This window comes from Lagenorhynchus albirostris, chromosome 2, assembly GCF_949774975.1.
Source record: "Lagenorhynchus albirostris chromosome 2, mLagAlb1.1, whole genome shotgun sequence".
NCBI lineage: Eukaryota > Metazoa > Chordata > Mammalia > Artiodactyla > Delphinidae > Lagenorhynchus > Lagenorhynchus albirostris.
Genome location: NC_083096.1, coordinates 140,125,800 through 140,140,632, shown reverse-complemented (window position 1 = coordinate 140,140,632; position 14,833 = coordinate 140,125,800). Strand labels below are relative to the sequence as shown.

The following is a 14,833-nucleotide window of genomic DNA, read 5'->3' as shown; positions in this document are numbered from 1 at the left end:
GACAATGAGGAAGGTATTTCTAGCTGTTAATTAAAATCTCCTTGCAAAAACATTCCATTTTAGGGACTTCCCTGGTGGCACAGTGATTAAGAATCTGCCTGCCAATGCAAGGGCCATGGGTTCGATCCCTGGTCTGGGAAGATCCCACATGCCATGGAGCAGCTAAGCGCATATACCACAACTACTGAGCCTGTGCTCTAGAGCCCGCAAGCCACAACTACTGAAGCCCGTGCTCCGCAACAAGAGACGCCACCACAATGAGAAGCCCATGCACCACAACGAAGAGTAGCCCCACTCGCCACAACTAGAGAAAGCCTGCGTGTAGCAATGAAGATCCAACACAGCCATAAATAAATAAATAATTTTTTAAAATTCCATTTTTGTATTTTCTAAAGACAAAAGAAGGAGACTTAATAACAAATAAGGTATATTTCACAACTGTTAAATTTTAAAAGGTGCCTACAACGGTTCCTGGTTCTAAATTCTACTAACTCTCCGGACAGGATCACAATTCTTAAGGGACCAGCTCTCTCCCAGCTCTGTGGAGAGCAGAACCAGGGGGCATGTCCTGAGTAGTGGCCAGGGGGGTTGACAGCCATATAAGAAACACTGAAGAATTCTGACAGTGGGGGTGTTAAACATCTGGATATTTAGAGCAGCTGTCTAATATCACTCTCTAATAATAGAACAGACTCCTACCTGCCGTGGAAAGGGTTTGAAGTAATGCTATTCAAAATCAAAACTGGATAACTTTTCAAAGTCCCGTCCAGACCCAGAGACCAAGAATTACATATACGTCTACATCCAGCAATACTAATAACAACCAAACACAACTTTCTGCAAAGCGATACCTTTACTTCACTGGAGGATATTTAAAAAGTGGCTTTCTGTGCAGTTTTATGTGTTCTGCTAGATATCTGGGTCTTTTTTATCTGCCTTCTCCTTGCTGCTACTGAACCAGAAGTTAACGCCTTTTACTTTCCAAATTTTAATTTTTAAACCAAATACTAATTATAGCATGGGCCCAAATTACTAAACTGGTTTACCTAACTACATGACCGTGGGAAGTCATTTCTTGCAAAATGAGTGGCTTGCACTAAGATCCACCAGAATGTAACCGTCACGTTCTGTTCAGCACTCTATTCCCAGCCCCAGGACCTGGAAGGCATCAAATGTTTACCAAATAAGAGGATCATTCCTGTCCCCAAATGACAAATATAAAATAAATGTAATCATTTTTCTTTTTTAACAATTAGATTTTAATCCGTATATTCCCAAACGTTTTTAAGAGGACAATGAAACTGAAATTTCCTATGGGGCAAATAGAAATTTATATATTTTCAAACAAGGTACTAATTTTTTAGAAATAAAACAAGCAGATTACACAAGAGCTGGCAATCTTCACACTGTTTATTATACTTCCCTTTGCTTCAACCCATTACTGTGTCCTGTCCCCTTTTCATTTGAAAGGCAGGCCGCTGGTAGGGAGAAAGTACACTGGACTTGCAGTGCATGGGCCTGGGGTCTAGTCCCATCTCTTCCATTAACTAGTTCTACGGGGAGACGTCACTTCCCCTTTGGGGCCTGCAAGGTTGCACTTGTAAAACAAGGGAGCCAAACTAATCATTAATTTCTAAAGTCTTCTGCTTTAAAAATCGATGATTCTCCTTTCATTCTACCCATTATCCTATTCCTAATGCCTTGATTCAGCAATTGCCAGCCACATCATTCCTAGACTTGTACAGGAGCCTCCAAATTTGTCTCTTTCCCTTTTTATTTTTCCTTATCTTAAAATGAATTCAATCCTAAAACCATGAGTTGAGCAGAATGAAAAGCACACTGTCTGAAGTCAGAGAGAACAGGTTCAAATCCAGACTTTGCCACTAGCCAAGCACAGCTCTAAAATGGTGATCTTATTAGCTATCTCACTGGGGATTAAATAAAATGTATAAAACACCTAACATAGTGCCTGACACACTGTAGATGCTCAACAATGTTTAGCACTTCTCCCTATTTCCCAAGATCAAATGCCTCAGGTTCCCACTGTCTACAGCAAGGATGACCAACAAGGTGCACAGGTGGCATGCAAGAAAATTTGTAAAACTACAGAAGCAAAAATGGGGTTAAACATTCTCACCAGGCTCCTGTGTGCCAGGAAAGTGTCTCCCTGTATCCTTGCCAATACTCTTCCGGGTAAAGCAGCCTCAGTAACCAGCCCCTAGTGAACTCTCAAAATTAAACGGTGCAGCCAAATCCACAGGTCAAGAGGAAATGAAAACTTGACAGGATTCTTCAGAAAGTCATAGATTCTCTGGATTTTACATTAAAGCAAACTCCTCAGCCTGTCATTCATGTGCAAAGAAGCCAGTCCCAATTCTTAGTATTTAAATGTACAGGCAGTACAACTAATGTTAAAGTACCACCAAGCATTATAATTTATTTTGATTTTGCAATTCTAGGAAATTAAAAGGTGTGACAAAAGAAATAAAGAGTAAAATTTTTCACAAAATGAGGATACACTCAACTATGTAGGGCCATACAAGTATCTTCAGAATAAGCAATGACTTTCTTCTTGATTTCAAAACTGGGTCAAAACTAGAAGGAAGGGGGCTTCCTTGGTGGTGCAGTGGTTAAGAATCCTCCTGCCAATGCAGGGGACACCGGTTCGATCCCTGGTCCAGGAAGATCCCACATGCCGGGGAACAACTAAGCCCGTGTACCACAACTACTAAGCCTGCGCTCTAGAGCCCGTGAGCCACAACTACTGAGCACATGTGCCACAACTACTGAAGGCCGCATGCCTAGAGCCCGTGCTCTGCAACAAGAGAAGCCACCGCAATGAGAAGCCCACGCACGGCAACAAAGAGTAGCCCCCGCTCACCGCAACTAGAGAAGGCCGGCGCGCAGCAATGAAGACCAAACGCAGCCAAAAATAAATAAATAAATTTATAAAAACAAAAAAAAAACAAAAAAACTAGAAGGAACAAGGAGAGGAGTGATGGGGACTTACAAAGAGAAGCTCATTTCTTAAAGTGACTTAGGTACATTTAAATATATGGGAATTTTTCCCCAGACTAGGACTAATTACAACCTTTACTGCCATATACTAGTCAATGATCTAGCTGAGTTACTAGGTAACAGAGGGCAATCAACCAAGTGTGTGGAAGTCTGGAAACCAAAGAGATCTTGCGAAGAAATCTGGCTTTTTGAAGTGCCACCTTCTTTCCCAAAATACTTCAACCCAAGAAACTGCTGCAAAAGAATATAACTGAAAGGATAGAACATTATTTAGGAAAAAATTCTATCAGGAGGCTTAGCTTCATTAAGAATTTTCCAAATTCACATCTCTACTAAAAAACCCAAACCACTAGAGTAGGCCAACCCGCTCTACTGGACCCTTGAAATGTACCAAGCAGTGAATCTGACCAAAACTCCTACCAGGAGCTGCCATTTTTCTGCAAAGTAATTATTCACAAGCACTGTTGCTTCTGGTTGATGCTTTTTAAAAAATCAAGTAAAGTCTGTTTTCTCCCCCCATGTACTTTGCTCACATCCCTAACTAAAACAAAAAGGAATCGTCTCCACCCAAATTTGAGATTTCTGACCAAAGCCATTCGCCTAGACGGCCCTCTTTCTCCTTAACAGACTTCTCCAGTCCCCTTATCTCCCGCTCTGTCCCTGTCCCTCTACACAGCACCCTAAGTATTGCTCCAATCCCTTTCTCCAGTCTAGCTTTCCCTCATTTCTGACTTAACAGCTGACCAGTACTCTGCTTACCCAGACTTGGTCCCAGCTTCATCCTCCAACTCCAGTCCCATCACTGCCTAGCCCCTCCTCAGCTTTGACTCCTGCCCTGGTCTCTTATCCCTTAACCTCTCTCAGTCTAATCCCCGCGGCTTTAATATCTAACCTTATCAACGACGCCCCCCCACCAGACTTTATTGCAGCTGAGCCCCTTCCCCACTTCCTATCAATTCTTGTCATTCCTGGCCTCTGCCCAGTCCCTCTTCATTTTAGACCCTGACCAATCTCCTCTCTTTCTGGTCCTTGGCTAAAACCCAAACCCCATTCCTAATCTCATTCCTGACCCTAGCAAAGCAGCTACTCTGGCTGGCCCATCCCACTTTTCCTCTGACTCTGAACCTGGTGCCTCCCCACTCCTTCACTGAAACCCTGGGCCGCGAAATCTCGGGCCCTCGCCTAATCTCCTAGGACCCCATTTCTCACCCCCTGATACAAGCGTCCTCCCCATCACACACTCCAGGTCAATGTGTCTGGCTCTCCCCACCTCGGATGCCAGCCTTGGGCCCTTCTCCCCATCCCCGACCCGGGCCTGCCCCGTTAGTGAGCTCAGCTCAAAGCCCAGAGACCCCCTACTCACGCTGCCGCGCAGCCCTATCCTGCAGCCCTTATTCCCATTCAGCCCCTCCCCATGGGCCCTTCTCCCCACTTGACCCCAGTCCGGTGACCTCCATCCCGACGAGCCCGGTGTTCCATTCCCCCTCTCTCCGTGCCTCCCCCGCCTCACAAGCCCTCCGCACTCCAAGCCCAGTGGGGTGTGTCCCCTCCCCAGGGAACTCCAGCCCGCTGGCCTCTCTCGCGGGGGTCATGGGTCGCCCCTCCTCACCTCGGCGTCCACCACCTCGTGGTAGGCGGGCGGGGGGTCGAAGCCGCCGCCGCCTCCGGTGCTGCTGCCGCGGGAAGGGCCTCCGCCGCCGCCGTCACCGCCGCCGTCGCCCCGCGAGCTCCCGCCGGGCCCGGGGCTGGGGCCGCCGCCGCTGTCCATGGGCTCGTAGCCGCCGTAGTCGAGGCCCGGCCGCTCGTTGGTAAGCAGCGCCACGGCCTCGTTGATGTCGTTCTTGGCCAGGCGCAGGGCCTTGCGGATGGTGGCAGGGTCCGAGAAACCCATGCACAGCAGCGTGGTCATGTGCTGCTCCTCCTCCGATTCCATGGCTCGGGCCTCCGGGCCGCGCCAGCCGGCGGGCTGCGAAGCTGCGGGTCCGGGGCCTGGCGGGCCGCGCGGCGCTGCCTCCGCGCCGTCCCCGCGCCCGGGCGGGCCCCTGCACTCCTGCGCTGCGCGCTCCGCGGCCGCCGGGCCAGGGTGGGCGCGGGGGTGGGCGCCCCGAGCCGAGCGACGGCGGTGGAGGGCTTAGGCGCTGCGGCGGCCCGGCCCAGCCCTGCGCGCCGCCATGTTGGCCTCCTCCTCCGCCTCCGCCTCCTCCGGCCCGCGGGGCCGCGCCTCCGCTCCCGGAAGCCGCACGAGAGGCCGCGGGGCCCGCCGGTCACGGGTGAGGGTTGGGGGGTGATTTTTCTTTCTTTCCTTCTTTCTTTTTTTAATAGAGGCGGTAAGGAAGGGGCTGCGCCGCGGAGCGTCTCTACGGTGAAAGGGACGCCGTAAGGGCCAGGCGGAGGCGAGGGAGGGTTCTTCGCCGTCGCCGCGGCCGCCCGCCCATTCCTCCAGCAACAGGTTTCCGCGGCAGGGGCGGGAGCAAAGTGCAACGCGCTGCGCGGAACGTCGCCGAGGTACCCGAGCTGGCGATCCTGCCGGGCGCTGACGGCGGTTCCCCCCGAACCTCGCTGGAGTCCCCGCCGGACTCCAGCTCCCGGACTTGCTCGCCCCGGCGCGGCCCGGACTGCGCCCCAGCCTAAACGCAGTGCGCTCGGCGGCTACTGTAACCCACCCCAAACCTGGCCTGACTTGCACCACGGTCCTGAAAGAAATCCTCCAGCCACGCTGCCTGACATACCCTTCAGCACCCACTTAAATTCATGCCCAAAGCAGGCAAACCAGCCCACCCGGGCTGAAATGCACCCCCCCACATACTCTTGACCTAAATCCCTCCAACTTTCGCTGAAATCACCCTAAACTGGCTGAAGTGAATTCCCAGCCCTCCTTGAATTTTCCTTCCAGCATTGACTGACCACCACCTACCCCCAGCCAACCTGACTGGGCTCTACCAAACTCATGCAAAAATCCCCTGAGAGTCCGAAACATATTTTTACAACCGGAACTCCAAATCCCAGTGCTGTCTGAAAACCTCCAAAAACTCCTGACTGCATCACCCTTTTGCAGCCTCTGACTCATTCGAACACCTTGGACCTCTACTTCCCTCCCGATGCTCATCCACCCACCCACATTCTACTGCACCCTTTGGCTCAGGGTTCCGTCTTTGTTCTGCCTTTTGAGGGAGGACTGCCCTCCCTCTTTTTTATGCCCTTTGGGGGAAGGGACCGCACCCCTGTTGGTTTCCCCCTTTGAGCATTCCTCTTCCCCTTCAAAGGCCTGCTTTCTTTGCTTTCTTTTTCTACTTTTAGCATTAGCGCGCAGGGGCCGTATCTTTAGTCCACTGACTACCATCTAAGCCCTGGTCCTTGGTATTTCCCGCCTTCAATTTCCTTTTATTCTTGCTTCTCCCAAGTTCTTTCCCCACCCTCTCCCAAGATCCTGATGCTTTTTCCATATCTCACTTCATCTCCTATTACCCTTACCCTGGTTTCTTCCTGAACCTTGAAGTCCACCATCTAACCTTTCTCATACCGTCAAATCCCTCCTGTTGCCAACCGGGCACTCACTAAAATCCCCCTTTACCCCAAATCTTAAATTAGGGACAGTACCCAGAAATTTTCTCTGCACTTTCTCTATTAGCATCCTTTTCCCTGGACCGTGAGCCCTTCTTGTCTAGTACTTGCTACATACATTTATAAACACCAGCAATTTGATTTACAGGGTGAATTTATCACTGCTGTTTACATTTAAATGAAGTAACTGTATTTGTTGTATTGATTAAAGACTAGATTATAGACCAAAGACTAGGACTAATATGCAAAGGAAGTAAAGTCTCGTAATTTGTTAATGAAAATAACAAAACTCTTCTCTTCTTACATTTCTGAACAACAACAAAAAAGAACCTGCTAAGGAAGAATGCCTATAATTGGATCAGGTCACAGTGTGTATATTAAAATAAAATTTTATTAAGTGTTATCCACTTCTAGGTACTCAATGACATTTTAGATATTTATCTGTGGCATATGAAGAACAAAAGTAATCTAAATCAACCCAAGCAACCTGTCATAGAGTACCTGCCAAGGTATTTAATTTTTTCAACAAATATGTACTTAGTATTTGTCAGGTGCCAGGTACTGTTCTTGGCACTGGTGATGCAACTCTAAACAAAGTAGACAAAATTTGATGATGGCCAAGTGATGACATTCAATTTTGCGCTGTGTTTAAAGAGTTAATTCAGTGACCAAATTAAGAAATCAGTTATAAGGGAAGAGAAAGTAGCAGATAGAGAAAAAATTGTTTGCCACTGAAATTCAAAATAGAACTCAAGAGGTAATGAGACGGGGCCGACCGATTCAGATGGCACATAAAAAGACTCATCAACAGTGGCAGGTTTATAGAACGTGACAGAGGAAACTGTGCTGAGCTGAGAAGAGGAAGCAGAGAAAAACAAAGTCTGTGATAAAAACTGGAAAGGAGCCACAGAACGCTATACAAAAAAAGGAAGGCCATTTTTGAACCAGATCCTGGAGTGACTGAAAAGCCAAAGTGTCATTTGAGGATGTGAGTAGTATAATCACACTTTTTTGCATGTAAGAAAGCAAGTGAGCACTTTAAACTCTGTTGAATTGGGATAGCAGGAGAGGGCACTGTGGTATGAATATTCATACCTTCACTTACATTTTTATTTGTATTGCAGTAGAATCTTGAAAATGTTAAAGGACCCCCCCAAAATAAATATTTAATTCACATTTATCCTTATTTAGAAGCTTTTAGAAGAAAAAGAAATAGCTTGGTTTAGAAGAGAGGTATAATGGACTGTCTTTTTTTTATCTACTAAGTTTTTATTTTTTTAACATCTTTATCAGAGTATAATTGCTTTACAATGGTGTGTTAGTTTCTGCTTTATAACAAAGTGAATCAGCTATACACATACATATATCCCCATATCTCCTCCCTCTTGCATCTCCCTTTCACCCTCTCTATCCCACTCCTCTAGGTGGTCACAAAGCACTGAGCTGACCTCCCTGTGCTCTGCAGCTGCTTCCCACTAGCTACCTATTTTACATTTGACTGTATATATAAGTCCATGCCACTCTCTCACTTTGTCCCAGCTTACCCCTCCCCCTCCCTGTGTCCTCAAGTCCATTCTCTACCTCTGCATCTTTATTCCTCTCCTGCCCCTAGGTTCTTCATAACCATTTTTTCTTTTTTTTTAGATTCCATATATATGTGTTAGCATACAGTATTTGCTTTTCTCTTTCTGACTTACTTTCTAGGTCCATCCACCTCACTACAAATAACTCAATTTCGTTTCCTTTTATGGCTGAGTAATATTCCATTGTATATATGTGCCACATCTTCTTTATCCATTCATCTGTCAATGGACACTTAGGTTGCTTCCATGTCCTGGCTATTGTAAATAGTGCTGCAATGAACATTGTAGTGCATGACTCTTTTTGAATTACGGTTTTCTCAGGGTATATGCCCAGTAGTGGGATTGCTGGGTCATATGGTAGTTCTATTTTTAGTTTTCTAAGGAAGCTCCATACTGTTCTCCATAGTGGCTGTATCAATTTACGTTCCCACCAACAGTGCAAAAGTGTTCCCTTTTCTCCACACCCTCTCCAGCATTTATTGTTTCTAGATTTTTTGATGCTGGCCATTCTGACTGGTGTGAGGTGATACCTCATTGTAGTTTTGATTTGCATTTCTCTAATGATTGGTGATGTTGAGCATCCTTTCATGTGTTTGTTGGCAATCTGTATATCTTCTTTGGAGAAATGTCTATTTAGATCTTCTGCCCATTTTTGGATTGGGTTGTTTGTGTTTTTGATATTGTGCTGCATGAGCTGCTTGTAAATTTTGGAGATTAGTTAATGGACTGTCTTGAAGATAAGATATGAGGGGTTTCTAATAATAATAAGTAATTTAAAAAACATTTATTGAGTGTCTATTTTGAGGCAGGCTGAGGACTAGGGAGACAACTGTGAGCAAAACATGCATAGTTTCTGCCCCTTTAGAACTTTAAAGGCTTTAAAGGGAGATAGAAAAATAAGCAGTAATCAAAAAGTGTGATAGGTGCTTTGACAGGGGAATTTCAGGAAGTAAGGAGCAAATTTCTTGTCTCCTATGGGCATAAATTACCAAATCTAGGAAATCTGGAAAGTTTTCCAAAGTAAGTGTTAAACAATAATATGATAGGGGCTTCCCTGGTGGCGCAGTGGTTGAGAGTCTGCCTGCCGATGCAGGGGACACGGGTTCGTGCCCCGGTCTGGGAAGATCCCACATGCCGCGGAGTGGCTGGGCCCGTGAGCCATGGCCGCTGAACCTGCGCGTCCGGAGCCTGTGCTCCGCAACGGGACAAGCCACAACAGTGAGAGGCCCGCGTACCGAAAAAAATAAAAATAAAAAAAGTCAGTGGAGTGTGGCTGGAGTGCAGAGTTCTAGAGAGGTAGCAATGAGAAAGGAATCTAGAAACCTAGACAGACACCAGATCTGAGAGGGCCTTTTAAACTTTGAACTTTATTCTGAAGGAATGGGAAACCACTGAGTCTTTTGTATAGAGGATAGAGGTGATGGATGTTATTTAAATTTTAAAAAGATCAACAACTGCAGTGTAGAGAATGGTATGGAAGAGAAGAAGAGTGAAAGTAGAGAATCCATTTAGGAGACAAGATCTGTTAGCCTTCCTAGGTAACCTTTGAAATGAAAGAGTTGAGTTGTTTTCTTATCCAGTCTACAATATTTGTCTTTTTGTTCTTGGTTTCTGGCAGTTTAACTGTGATATGTCTATGGATGGTTTTATTTGTACTTGTTTTCAATGGAGTTTGCAGAGATTCTTGAATATGTGGCTTGAGATCTTTCACAGCTTGGAAGATTCTTGGCTATTGCTTCTTTATATTACTTCTGTTTCATTCTCTCTCTCCTCCTGCGACTTCAATTAAATAGATGTGAGGCTCTTTTCACTGAACCATTTCTGTCTCCTATGCTTGTTTTTATATCTTTTATTCTTTTGTCTCTGTGCTTCAGTCTAGATTTTTTTTTCTGTCCTTTCCTCTGGTTCACACATTCTCTCTTCAGCTACATCTTATCTGCTAAGTCTATCTATTGAGTTCTTAATTTTCAGTTATTGTATGTTTAAATTCATAGTTCACTTTAATTCTTATGCCTTTCACATTTTTCTGAAATTCTTTATCTTAATTTCTTTAACATATTAATTACAGCTGTTTTATAGTCAGTGTCTGATAGCTTCCATATCTGCACTTCTGTGGGTCCATTTCTATTGTCTGATTTTTCTCTTGATTACCAATCAATTCTTATGTTTTTGTAAGCATAATTAAAATCTTTTTTCTGGGCATTAAATTTTATAGATTATATATTGTTTAAAAACTATATAGATGACCTTAGGTTCTAGATGATGTTATCTTCCTTACAAGTGGATTTACTTTATCTTCTGGCAGGTAACTGGGAGTAGGAATGATAAACAAAGTAATCTAATAAAGGATTAAGTTTTTTTGGAAGCCAGACATCAGTCTTTGTGAGGGCTGGTTTACTTTTGGACCACCTTTACTCCTAGCATACTTTAGGGTTCCCAACTGTTTTGGTTATATATTGTTGTATCTCAAAACACCACAACACTTGTGGCTTTAAACATCAATGACTAATCATTTCTCATAATTCTCTGAGTTGACTGGATTGTTCTTCTGCTCCATTTGGTGTTGGCTGGGATCACTCATAAAGTTCCATTCACCTGAGAGCTTGGCTGGGGCATTTTTTTGCTCTTCCACATGACCCCTCCCTCCACATTACGTCCCATCCTTCAGGGCTTCTCCACACGGCCTATTTCTCCATTGGGATAACCTGGACTTCCTTATGCTGGGTTCTAAGAGGGAGAATTTCAAAAATGCGAACCCTAGTGAGCAAGTGCTTATCAAATCTATGTTTGTGTCACTTTTCCTGATGTACTATTGATGAAGACAAATCACGTGACCAAGCCCAGAGCCAATGTGAAGAGACCCACCCCAAGACGTAAATATTGGAAGGTGTGTTTCATTGCAGGAGCCACCAGTGTAACAGATTACCATACTAAAGGAAAGCCTGGGGTGTTTATCCAAGCCCTTCCTCTTTAGTGGCCCTTGATCTCCAATTTTTGTCATCTCAGTTCTGTAAGACTGCCCAAAGCTCTCCTCAGCTTCTTGATTGATGATTAAGAATCAGCAAATGCATGAAAGGGAAAAGCAATGCCAAATGATGGGCTCACTCATCATGTTCACCTCTCTGAACTTCCTTTCTCTTTGGGATTTGGCCCTTCAAGTTCTCACTTGGAAACTTTCCAGTGCCTTTAAATAGATATTTTTTCTATTCTGCTTGACTTGTCTGGTTGTTCTCAGTAAGAGGGATGGTCTTAAATAAGCAGATCTTTCATTGATGGGAGCAGAAATCCCATAGAATGAAAGAAGATGGATGAAAGTACTTCAAGGTAGGGAGTAAAAGGAGCAGACCCTGACAGAGAAGGAGATTTTCCAAGACTAGGAAGAGGTTAGTATTTTGTATATTCCATGAGGAGGAAGAGCCTTGCCCTGTTGCCTCACAGTGCCCCAAGAAGTAGAAAGAGCTCAAAGAGAAATGACTGCCTGGGCTTCCGGCATCTCCAGCCTCCACAAAATTCCCCACTCTCCAGCAGGGCAGGGAAGTAGCAGAACCACCTTCCCTTGGAGGACCTTAGCTTGTGCAGAGCTATACTGTGATTCTTTCAGTGTTAACTAGTATAGAGACCAGAGGGCACTTCTTGATTCTTCAGACTACAGAAGACCCCTGCAACTTGTATAAATCCACCCCCCACCCCTGCAATAGTGGAGGGAGTCCTAATTGTGACTGTAATTCAACATTTCAATGCTTTGGCAAATGGAGTTTTAGGTGAGCTTTAAATTGTTTCAGAAAAAATAAAGTAAAATGGTATTTAATTTACCAGATATTGATGGATGCACATTCATACCCATTATATATGTTTAAAAATTAGTAAAAACAGCCATGAGAAAATTGGCACCAATGGCCATACCTTGAATACTCTACTTGGGCATTGATTTTTTATTTCTTTTGGTAACAGCTTTATTAAGATGTAATCCACATACTATACAGTTCACTCACTAAAAGTGTACAATTCAATGTTTTTTAGTATATTCATGGGTGTGTACCACTATCACCACAGTCAATTTTTGAACATTTTCATCACTTAAGAAAGAAACTTAGATGGATGTTTCCTTTAGCCATCATTCTATTTCCTTATCCTCCCCAGTGCTGAACAAACACAAATCTACTTTATGTGTCTATAGATTTGCCTATTCTAGAAAATTCATGTAAGTGGAATCTTACAATATGTGGCCTTTTTGTCTGGCTTCTTTTACTTAGTATACTGTTTTCAAGCTTTATCCATGTTATATAGCATATATCAGTACTTCATTCCATTTTATGGCTGAGTAGTATTTCATTATATGGATATACCACATTTTGTTTATCCCTTCGTGATGGGCATTTGAATGTTAGGGTATTATGAATAATGCTTCTATAACCACTTATGTAAAAGTTTTTGTGTGGTCATATGTTTTCCTTTCTCTTGGGTATATATCTAAGAGCAGAATTGCTGGGTCAAATGTTAGCTCTGTTTAATTTTTTGAGGAATTGCCAAATTTTTTCCAAAATAGCCTAACCAATTTACATTCTCAGCAGCAGTGTATGAGGGTCTGATTTCTCCACATTTTCTCTACTAATTGTTATAAACTGACTTTTTGATTATAGCCATCCTAGTGGGTGTGAAGTGGTATCACATGGTTTTGGTTTGCATTTCCCTGATGACCAGTGATATTGAGCATCTATTCATGGCTTATTGGTAATTTTTATATCTTCTTTGGAGAAAGGTCTATTCAAGTCCTCTGCTCCTTTCCGAATTGGATTGTCTTTTTATTATTAAGTTGCAAGTGTTCTTTTATATTCTAGATCCAAATCCTTTACCAGATGTATGATTTGCAGATATTTTCTCCCATTCTGTGTGTGTCGTTTCATTTTTTGGCAGTGTCCTTTGAAGCAAAAAAGTTTTAAATTTTGATGAAGTCCAATTTATCTTTTTTTTTCTTTTGTTGCTGTGCTTTTGGTCTCATATCCAAGAAATCATTGCCAAATCCAATGTCATGAAGTTTTTCATCGATATTTTCTTCTAAGAATTTTATATGTTTAGCTCTTACATTTAGGTCTTTGATCCATTTTGAGTTAATCTTTGTATATGGTGTGAGGTAAAGGACCAATTTCATTCTTTTGCATTTGGCTATCTAGTTTGGCTTCTCTTTGTTGAAAAGACTATTCTTTCCCCACTGAATGGTCTTGCATCCCTGTCAAACATCAATTAAACATAGACACATGGGTTTATTTCTGGAATCTCATTTCTATTCCATTGAGATATATGTCTGTCCTTATGCCTATACCACACTCTCTTGATTACTGTTCCTTTTTAAAGGAACTTAAAATCAAGTGTGAATTCTTCAACTTGGTTCTTTTTCAAGATTGTTTTGGCCATTCTGGGTTCCCTGCAATCATATATTACTTTTAGAATCAGTTTGTCAGTTTCTACAAGAAAGTCAGCTGGAATCCTGATAGGGAGTGCACTGAATCTGTAGACAAATTTGGGGAGTGTTACCATCCTAACAACATTAAGTCTTTCAATCCATGAACATGGGATGTCTTTCCATTTATTTAGATCTTCTTTAATTCTTTCAGCACTGTTTTCTGTTTTTCAGAGTACAAGTCTTGTACTCCTTTTGCTAGATTTATACCTAAATATTTTACTCTTTTTGATGCTACTGTAAATGGGGTTGTTTTATTAATTTCATACTTGGATTATTTGAATGGAAATGTATAGAAATACAATTGAATTATACGTATTGCTCTTGTAACATACAAACTTGCTGAATTTGTTTACTAATTCTAATAGTTTCCTAGTGTATATCTTAGGATTTTCTATACACAAGATCATGTTTTCTGTGAATAGAGAGAGTTTTGTTTCTTTCTTTCCAATCTGGATGCCTTTTTAAAATTTTCCTTGCCTAATTGCCCTGGCTAGAACCTTCAGTATGGTCGGTGTTGAATAGAGGTGGCAATAGCAGCCATCCTTGTCTTTTTCCTGATCTTAGGAGGAAAGCATGCAGTCTTTCACCATTAAGTATGATGTTCGCTCTGGCTTTTTCATATATAGCTTTTATTTATGTTGAGATAGTTTCCTTCTATTTCTAGTTTGTTGAGTGTTTATCATGAAAGGGTGTTAGATTTTGTCAAATGCTTTTTCTTTGCATACTGACATAATTATGTGGTTTTGTTTTTTATTCTATTAATATGGTGCATTGCTTTGATTTTCAGATGTTAAACCAATCTTGCATTCTGGGATAGTGCCCACTTTATCACGGTGATAGTACTTTATATATGTTACTGGATTTAGTTTGCTAATATTTTGCTTAAAAACACAGTGATGGGCTTCCCTGGTGGTGCAGTGGTTGAGAGTCTGCCTGCCGATGTAGGGGACACGGGTTCATACCCCAGTCCGGGAAGATCCCACATGCCGTGGAGCGGCTGGGCCTGAGAGCCATGGCCGCTGAGCCTGTGTGTCCGGAGCCTGTGCTCTGCAATGGGAGAGGCCACAGCAGTGAGAGGCCCACGTACCGCAAAAAAAAAACCCCAAAACAACACAGTGATAATGTTGGGGAAAGAGAGCAATTACTTTTAGAGGAATCTAGAGTCTGATTACTTACTGCAAAAAAAAAAAATCAGTATGAAAAAATGGAG

The 14,833-nt window shown here is 43.2% G+C and overlaps 1 protein-coding gene and 1 long non-coding RNA gene across 6 annotated transcripts in view; one reads left to right on the top strand and one right to left on the bottom strand.

Annotated features, from left to right (window-relative positions):
* USP24 (ubiquitin specific peptidase 24) overlaps nucleotides 1–4,952 on the bottom strand; it is a 148,263-nt gene extending 143,311 nt beyond the window's left edge. For all 5 annotated transcript variants that reach the window (XR_009538921.1, XM_060139935.1, XM_060139938.1 and 2 more), the window contains exon 1: nucleotides 4,628–4,952. Coding sequence is in view for 4 of the 5 variants with exons in the window: in XM_060139935.1 (XP_059995918.1) it covers nucleotides 4,628–4,951 (324 nt within the window). In the remaining variant the exon portion in view is untranslated. The remainder of the gene's footprint in view (nucleotides 1–4,627) is intronic.
* Nucleotides 4,698–6,062, top strand: LOC132514746 (uncharacterized). Its single transcript, XR_009538922.1, has 2 exons — nucleotides 4,698–4,826; nucleotides 5,341–6,062. It is a non-coding gene; the product is annotated as an uncharacterized LOC132514746 (long non-coding RNA).
* Nucleotides 6,063–14,833: the final 8,771 nt, after the last annotated feature.